Source organism: Otolemur garnettii, unplaced genomic scaffold (genome assembly GCF_000181295.1).
Source record: "Otolemur garnettii isolate 467f Iridium unplaced genomic scaffold, OtoGar3 scaffold00135, whole genome shotgun sequence".
NCBI classification, from domain to species: Eukaryota; Metazoa; Chordata; class Mammalia; order Primates; family Galagidae; genus Otolemur; species Otolemur garnettii.
In genome coordinates this window covers 4372926-4382017 of record NW_003852530.1, presented here as the reverse complement: position 1 = coordinate 4382017, position 9092 = coordinate 4372926, and the positions used below count along the sequence as shown (strand labels likewise).

At 48.8% G+C, this 9092-nt stretch overlaps 1 protein-coding gene across 1 annotated transcript in view; it reads left to right on the top strand.

Annotated features, from left to right (window-relative positions):
* The window catches only part of RHPN2 (rhophilin Rho GTPase binding protein 2), a 74261-nt gene that overhangs the window by 20133 nt on the left and 45036 nt on the right, over positions 1-9092 (top strand). Inside the window, exon 2 of the mRNA XM_003798430.3 lies at positions 268-383. Coding sequence (XP_003798478.1) covers positions 268-383 — 116 coding nt within the window. The remainder of the gene's footprint in view (positions 1-267; positions 384-9092) is intronic.

Sequence of the window (9092 nt, the reverse complement as noted above, 5' to 3'; positions counted from 1 at the left end):
TGTTGTTTGGCGGGCCCGGGCTGGATTCGAACCCGCCACCTTAGGTGTATGTGGCTAGCGCCTTAGCCGCTTGAGCCACAGGTGCCGAGCCTTGAGTTCTAGTATTATGAGTGACTTTCCTTCTTTATACTTTTCAGTACTTTGTACATTTTCTCTGTTGATGTTATTTGCAGAAACATTATTTTTTAAATTAAACATTGTTTTGTTCAAATTTGTCATCCTTTGAAGTGTTTGAACTCTGAAGGTGTGTCTCTTATTTTCTCATAGGGTTGTAACCCCCTTGCACAAACTGGCCGGAGCAAACTGCAGAATCAGAGAGCTGCTCTGAACCAGCAGATCCTGAAAGCAGTGCGGATGAGGACGGGTGCTGAAAACCTTCTGAAGTAGGTGTCTCTGGTCTCGCCACCCTCAGTGGGAGAGCCCAGTCTCTCCAGGGGCCTATCCTTTCATTCCCGAAACTCCTAGGCCTGGCTCTTGGTTTCAGCTCTAGGTTTCCTCCTCTCTCCTGGCCCCTTGCCAAGAGCTTGGTTATGTTAAAGACGAATATTTTACCCAGATTGTTTGTGTGTTTGGGGATTGGGTGGGTGGGGGATGGGCACGCACAAGGGACCATCTGGCCTCAGTTTACTCAGCTGTCCTGATCAGAAGTCCAGTTATTATCCTGGTGGGTTTTTTTGCTGCTTTCTGTGGATCTTGTCCTTGTTCTTCTCTGCTTAACACTATGCCTGGTGTAGAATCACTGCTTGGTTCATGTTTATTGAACGTATAAAGAAAAGAAGGCCAAAGGAACAGGATAAATGAGAGGGGCCGGTGCAGCCCCATGCTCTTGGGCAATCAGGATTTTGCTATGGTGATAAAATAGTCACTTATCAAGCTCAGAACTTGGTGAACCCTTACCTGTGTCCAGGCTGCTGGACACACTCTCCACGCCCTGGAGAGTACAAGAAATGCAAGAAAAGTACAACATGCCGCTTCCTTTTGTTTACAAAAAGTGTAGAGTTTCTTCTTTCTTCAGAATTCTCAGGGTAACACTTGTCAGCCCCAGGCTGCCTTTCGCAGTGGCTGCTGTAGGTGGGCACCAAGCCTGCTGCTCAGGTGAGTGAAACAGGTGCCTCCTGGGGCCTCAGGAGGAAATGTGGAGGGTTTGCGGGAAGGGGCCTCATCTGCCTGCTCCAAACTGCAAAGTCCTTGGAGCTTCCTGGGGCTTTCAGAGATTGCAGGGGTGGAGTGTGGGGGTGCCGAAATGCCTCCAAGCATTTTTTTTTTGAGACAGACTCTCATTCTGTCCACCTGGGAAAGTGCTGTGGTGTCATAGCTCAAACTCCTGGGTTCAAGCAGTCCTCTTGCCTCAGCCTCTCAAGTAGCCGGGAGTATAGGTACCCACCATGATCCCTTGCTAGGTTTTCTATTTTTAGTAGAGATGGGGTCTTGCTCTTGGTCAGGCTGGTCTGCAACTACTGAGCTCAGATCCACCTGCCTCAGCCTCCCAGAGTGCTGGCATTACAGGTGTGAGTCACCACACCCAGCTTGTCTGCAAGAATAATGGTCATGGGTGGAGGCCTTGGGGAGCCCAGAGACTTCTGAGGAAGTTGCTGGAAAAACAGACAGAGTGTGTGTGCAAGATTCACGAAGTGTAGGAATCAGCCCCCCATGCACCCCTGAGCCCTCAAAAAAGCAGGGAGAGGGTTTCCTATCCTGATCTTGGGAGTCTGTTCATTTCTGAATTGGTCTGTATTTGCTCCTTAGGAAAGATCTCTGAAATATTAAGTGAGGAAAAGTAAATTAGAAAACAGCATGGCTTGAATACATGTGTATGTTTAAAGGATTTGTATAGGCCGGGCATGGGCAGCTCCTGTCTATAATCCCAGCACTCTGCGAGGCTAAGGCAGGTGGATTGCTTGACCTCAGGGGTTCAAGACCAGCCTGAGCAAGAGGGAGAGCTTGTCTCTACTAAAAATAGAAAAATTACCTGGACGTCATTATAGGCACTTGCAGTCCCAGCTACCCAGGAGGCTGAGACGGAGGATCACTTGAGCCCAAGAGTTTGAAGTTGCTGTGAGCTAGGCTGATGCTACAGTACTCTAGCCTGGGCAACATAGTGGAGACTCTGCCTCAAAGAAAAAAAAAAAAAGAAGAGAATTTGTTCATATGCTTTTGTATAGGCACCAAAGGGATATCACCAAGAATGGGACCTGGAAGTGACACTTACTTTTCATTTTATTTCCTTTTGTGTTCGAATGTGCTTTTACCAAGCACATGAAATTTATTTATTTATTTATTTAGGATGTCACCCATCCTGGAGTACAGGTGGATGATCACAGCTCATAGCAATCTCAAACTCCTGGGCTCTTTCTGGGTCAGCCTCCCAAGTAGCTGGGGCTATAGGTGCCTGCCAGTGCACCTGCTAATTCTTTTATTTGATATTTTTGGAAGAGTCAGATCTGGCTGTGTTGCTCAGGCTTGTTTTGACCTCTGGCCTCACCCAAGCCTCCCACCTTGACCTCCCAAAGTGCTGAGATACCGATGTGAGCCTTTGTGCCTTTATTCATTTCTTATTGTAAAATACTGCAGAAGAATAATATAAACAATCTCCCGAACCTGCCCTGTGCTCAGGAATTACTATGCTGGGCTGTGTGGGCTTTGTCCCTCATGGAATGGCAGAAGACTTGAGGTCCTGGGTGTCTGGGAACTTCTTCTCCAATTCCTTTTGTAACTGGATGCCAGGGAGGCTGTCACTGGAGAAGACTGTCAATATTATAATGTTTGAGCTTGTAAAATGTCTGACAATGTCCCCATCCCAAGTCAAGTTTGAACCTGGAGGTTGTCAGCTTCCTTACAGCACAGTAAAGCTCACGCAGCCATTGCAATTTGGGAGAGGCCCCCTAAATTTGGGGCCCCTGCTCTGTGCTGGGAAGGCTGTGGTTGTGCTGTGCTTTGCACCCTCAGGTTCTGGTTGACATGTGGCTAGGTCAGCTCTGTGGCCAAGGGGCAGCCCTGGTACTATGGCCTCTCCAAGGGTGGGCTACCACTGGTGTGCCTTTTCAGGGAGCACCTCTGGTTTTTGTTTTAGTTTTTTTGAGATGAGGTCTTGCTGTGTCTCACAGGCTGGAGTGCAGTGGCGTAATCATAGCTCCTTGTAATGTGGAACTCCTGGGCTCAAGCAATCCTCCCCCCCTCAGCCTCCCTAAGTGCTGGGCTGTGTTTGGGGTGCGGGGGATGAGGCTACACCCAGTCCACACGAGACCTTGCTGTCGTGTCTTATGTGTGTGGGGCGGGAATCTTACTAATACACAAGTAAACAAATCAGATCATGCCTGGAAGCAAAGTGTTCTAGGGTGTGATGAAGCAAAATGTAGATGTTGGCTTAGGGTGGCACACAGCCTCAGAGACACGAGCGTGGCGAGGGAGGCTCTGACCAGGGCATCCAGACGGGAACTAGGGCAGCTTAGTCTGTCTTGTTCTGTTAACCAGCAAATATGCTCTCAGAGGCTGGAGGCCGCTCAAGCTCATTGTCAGACTGGCAGGTGTTAAACGGGTAGGGGTGGGGTGGGGTTGTTAATGATTCTCACAGTGACCTAAAAGTACAAAGTGCCTCTCTCTGGAGAATGTTGTCAGAGGAAACCCTGTAGGTATTTATTAATCTGACTCAATCGGCACCAACGGTTTCCCGAAAACAAACAGGGCATTTGGCCAAGCCCAGCTCTGGGCCTGTGGTGTCCCTGGGCAACTGATTACGTGACTGTCCCTGCAGGCAGTAGGTAGTTTCAGTCCTAAATCGGGCCCTGCTGTCCTTCTGCCATCCGTCTTCTGATTCCCAGGTTTCCCACCACAGTCCTCAAATTAAAGTAGGGCAGTTGGAAGGGAGCAGTGATGGAAGTGGGGGTCCCCTGCATTCATCAGGAGCACCGTGGCTGTGAGAAGCTGCGTTGGTGCCTCTCCTCTTTTTTTTCTCTTTTGTTTCTCTCTCTCTTTTTTGCTTTTTTGAGACTGCAGGCACTCTGCTAGTTTTTCTTTCTTTTTTTTTTTTTGAGACAGATTCTCACTCTGTCACCCAGGGTAGAATGCCGTGGCATCATAGCTCCCAGCAACCTTAAACTCCTAGGTTCAAGAGATTCTCTTACGTCAGTATCCTAGGCTCCTGCTGCAATGCCCAGCTAGTTTTTCTATTTTTTAAAAAGTAATTAATTAATTTTTTTTTGGCAGTTTTTGGCTAGGGCTGGGTTTGAACCCACCACTTCCAGCATGTGGGGCCGGCACCCTACTCCTTTGAGCCACAGGCGCCACCTAATTAATTTTTTTTTTTTGACACAGACCCTCACTATGTCGCCCTTGATAGAGTGCTGTGGCGTCACAGCTCACAGCAACCTCAAACTCAGGCTCAAGCTATTCTCTTGCCTCAACCTCCCAAGTAGCTGGGACTACAGGTGCCCTCCAGAATGCCTGGCTATTTTTTGTTGCAGTTGTTATTGTTTGGCAGGCCTAGGTGGGGTTCAAACCTTCTAGCTCTGGTGTGTATGGCTGGCGCCCTAGCCGCAGAGCTATAGGCACTGAGCCTAGTTTTTCTATTTTTTTTTTTTTTTTGAGACAGAGCCTCAAGCTGTCCCCCTGGGTAGAGTGCCATGGCATCACAGCTCACAACAACCTCAACTCCTGGGCTCAAGTGAGTCTCTTGCCTCAGCCTCCCAAGTAGCTGGGACTACAGGTGCCCACCACAACACCTGGCTGTTTTTTGGTTGTAGCTGTCATTGTTGTTTGACAGGCCCAGGCTGGATTCGAACCCGCCACCTTAGGTGTACATGGCTAGCGCCTTAGCCATTTGAGCCACAGGCATCAAGCCTGTTTTTCTATATTTAGTAGAGACGGCATCTCACTCTTGCTCAGGCCGGTCTTGAACTCCTGAGCTCAAGCGATCTTTCCACCTCAGCCTCTCAGAGTGCTGGGATTACAGGTGTGAGCCAAGCCACCTGGCTACCTCTCCTCTTTCCTGATTCATACCAGATAAGATTTTATCAGCTTCTTGCAGTTTGATTAGGAAGACATCAGGTTTTTCTTTTTTTTTTTTTTGACAGAGTCTCATTTTGTCACCCTTGGTAGAGTGCAGTGGCGTAACAGCTCACAGCATCCTCAAACTCTTGGGCTTAAGCCCAAGGACAGCCTCCCAAACAGCTGGGGCTACAAGCACCTGCCTCAACACCTGGCTATTTTTAGAGACCAGGACTTGCTTAGGCTCAGGCTGGTCTCGAACCTGTGAGCTCAGGCAATCTACCTGTCTCAGCCTCCCAGAGTGCTAGAATTATAGGCGTGAGCCACCATGCCCTGCTTGGTATCAGGTATTTTAAAGGTATATTTTAGGCTGAGCAAAGACTATGTTCTTTCTTGTCTCACAATTCCCTTCCTTCCCTTGAGAAACCCTGGGGTAGGCTCGGCGCCTATAGCTCAACCGGCTAAGGCGCCAGCCACGTACACCTAAGGTGGCGGGTTCGAATCCCCAGCCCGGACCCGCCAAACAACAATGATGGCTGCAACCAAAAAATAGCCGGGCGTTGTGGCGGGTGCCTGTGGTCCCAGCTACTTGGGAGGCGGAGGCAGGAGACTCGCTTGAGCCCAGGAGTTGGAGGTTGCTGTGAGCTGTAATGCCATGGCACTCTACCCAGGGGGATAGCTTGAGGCTCTGTCTCAAAAAAAAAAAAAAAAAAAAAGAGAAACCCTGGGGTAGAAATGTGATTTTGTTTCTCTGAAACCAAGATGATCATAAAGCAAGTTGGTTCATTTTAATGAGCTAGTTCTTTGAATGAGGGCAAGTCGCTTAAAATCTCTGGCCTTCAGGCCCCCCTCTTGTAGTGGTAGTTGTTGGAATAGATCGTAAGTGGCCTCTGGGAGGCTTACTGGTTGAAGTGGGCCTGGAAATGAGTGTGGAGCTGGGCTCAGTGCTGTGAGCAACAGGGAGTGGTGAGGACTGTGGCAAAGTCCTGAGCGTACTCCCTCTTTGGAGAGCAACTGTAGTTTGCCCCGTGGAAGACAGGGCCAGAATTGCCAGATCTTTTTATTAATCCTGGGAGAACCTGGAGAACTTCTTCAACATTTTTTTCTTTTGAGATGAGGTCTTACTTTTGCTCATGCTGGTCTGGAACTCCTCAGCTCAGCCAATTCACCCACCTTGGCCTCCCAGAGTGCTCAGATGACAGGCAGGTGCCACCGCCCCCAGCTTTTTAATCTTTTGATTGTTGAATTTTAAAAAATTAGCAACTAGGTAAAGGGGGAAAAGATAATACCGTGAGAGCCAAGTAAACAAATCCCACAGGCCTCCAGTCTAGTTGGTGAACTCCGGACAAGAAAAGAGGTCATGAAATTCTAGGCTGGGTGTGACCTGGGGTTGACGACTGCCCACAGTGTCAGTTCTGCCCGGCCCAGTGTGTGTCTGTGCGGTGAGGTGTGTGAGCCCTCCATAGCCTTTGGGGCCAGCACCAACTCTGCTGAGGTCTATCTTCCTTTGCTGAGAGATGGGCTGGGGCAGGTGTCCTGCCAGTCCGGCTGCCTCAGGCAGGCAGCCACACACGGGTATGAAATCGTCCTCACTCCAGCCCCTGAATCCCCAGCAGAGCAGGATTTGGAATTAGATGCACTGAGCTGCCCTGCTAAGGTCTATGAAGCTGCTGCAGCCACTGGATCAAACTGGTGCCTATTCCTGTGGAGACACTTTTGTTAAAAGATTTGGGACAGGAGGGCGGCGCTGTGGCTCAAAGGAGTAAGGTGCTGGCCCCATATGCTGGAGGTGGCAGGTTCAAACCCAGCCCCAGCCAAAAACTGCAATAAATAAATAAATAAATAAATAAAGATTTGGGATGAAAAAATTACACTAAAACAAATGAGGACAAAATGCAAAATTTACTTTTTTTTTTTCTTCTGAGAGTCTCACTCTGTCCCCCTGGGTAGAGTACCGTGGCGTCATCATAGCTCACAGCAACTGCAAACTCTTGGGCTTGAGCAATCCTCTTGCCTCAGCCTCCTGAGTAGCTGGAACTACAGGCATGTGCCACAATACTCAGCTAGTTTCTTGCGCTTGCTCAGGCTGGTCTTGAACTCCTGACCTCAAGCAATCCAGCTATCTCAGCCTCCCAGAGTGCAAGCATTACAGGCGTGATCTACTGCACCCGGCCGTTTTGTATTTTGAGACAGTCTTACTCTGTCATCCCAGCTCAAGTTCCATGATGCCATCACAGCTTGCAGCAACCTCAAACTCCTGGGCTCTAGTGATCCTCTTGCCTTAGCTTCCAGAGTAGCTGGGACTATAGTGCCCACCACCATGCCCAACTAGTTTTTCTGTTTTAAGTAGAGATGGGGTCTCACTCTTGCTCAGGCTGGTCTCAAATTCCTGAGCTCAGGTGATCCACCTGTCTCGGCCTCCCCGAGGGCTAGGGTTATAGGTGGAGCCACTGCACCCAGCCCCCTTCTCATTCTTGACTTGTACAGTGTGTGTATGTGTGCTTTTCAAGAAAATCCCGAGGGAGCAGGCCTCTGCTGGGGGTCCCAGTCAGGAGGAGAACATGGGCAGGAATCCTCTGGGTAGAAAGGAGCTGATGTAACCTGCTGCTTTGTCCTGGTCAGTGTCATGTTGTCTTTGGTGATAACATCAGTTACCAGACCACAGGGACCTGGAGAGGAGGTATACACCCAAGTAAAAGCTGAAAAAGCCCACATCTTCTGAAAAGGCCCATAGAATACATTTATTTTCATCCAGAAAGGCAGCCTGTGTACAGAGTAGCAGTTCTGGCAACCAGGGCTCTGTCTTTAATCTCTGATTTGGGCCAGCTGGTTCCATTTTTGTCTGTGGTCCCAGCCTGGGCCCAGAAATAGCTGTGCAAATCCACCATGTTGAACTGAAGTACCTTATTTGAGAAAATCCTCTCCCACCAGTGACTGAGTGAAAATCATTAACCTGGCCTAGAAACACAGTTCAAGGAACTCTGGGGCAGATTTTTGAATCGTGGTTGCATCTGAAGGCTGACATCGTAGAAACCAATCCCAGGCCCCGCCTGGCTGCCAACATTTTCCAGAGTGACCCACACGAGAGAGGTGCACATCCAAAGGACCCCTCACTGACTTGTCTCAAATGCTAAATCAAAAACTAAGGCCAGGGAGAGAAAAGACATGGCAAGTAAATATATAAATGGGGAAGAATCAAGAGTTGGCATTATTTGGAAATGCTGCCGGGATTGGAGTCCCGGGTGGTCTTAGGGCCTCGATTGTTATATTTAGGTTTGTCCCCCTCTGCTGGCAAGACACTCCACAAAGTGGGATTTACTGAGCCCCTATCATGTGGAAAGGACTATGTCACATTCTGGGAGAAAAACAAAGAAATTCAACTTTTCTCCCTCATGAATAACTGTTTATCTTTCCTCATTCCAAAACAGATTTGAGGGACCTTAACATACTTTGTATAGCATGTAAGATTAAAGCAAGAATGAATACGGGCCAGGCAATGTGGCTTACACTTACAATCCTAGCACTCTGGGAGGCCGAGATGGGAGGATTGCTTGAGGTCAGGAGTTCAAGACCAGCCTGAGCAAGAGCAAGACTCCCCCATCTCTACTAAAAATAAAAAAAATTAGCCAGGTGTCCTGGCAGGTGCCTGTAGTCCCAGCTGCTCGGGAAGCTGAGGCAAGAAAATCACTTGAGCCCCAGAGTTTGAGGTTGTTGTGAGCTGTGATTTCACAGCACTCTACCCAGGGGGACAGAGTGACACTCATCTCAAAAAAACAAAAGAAAAAAAAAAAAGAGAGAGAAGAGAACTAGAAATAAGGCTAGTGCCTGCATCCTTCGTACTTTGTTAAATGTGAGTTTGCCTGTGAGCTTCCTGGCAGCAGTAGAAGGAAGAGACTATGATCTGGAACTCATTTTATACTAAAGGAAGCCTGTTGTTAAGAAGTAAACCCGAGGCCGAGGCAGGTGGATCGCCTGAGCTCACAGGTTTGAGACCAGCCTGAGTCAGAGCGAGACCCTATCTCTAAAAATAGCCGGGCATTATGGCAGGTGCCTGTAGTCCCAGCTACTTGGGAGGCTGAGACAAGAGAATCACTTGAGCCCAAGAGTTT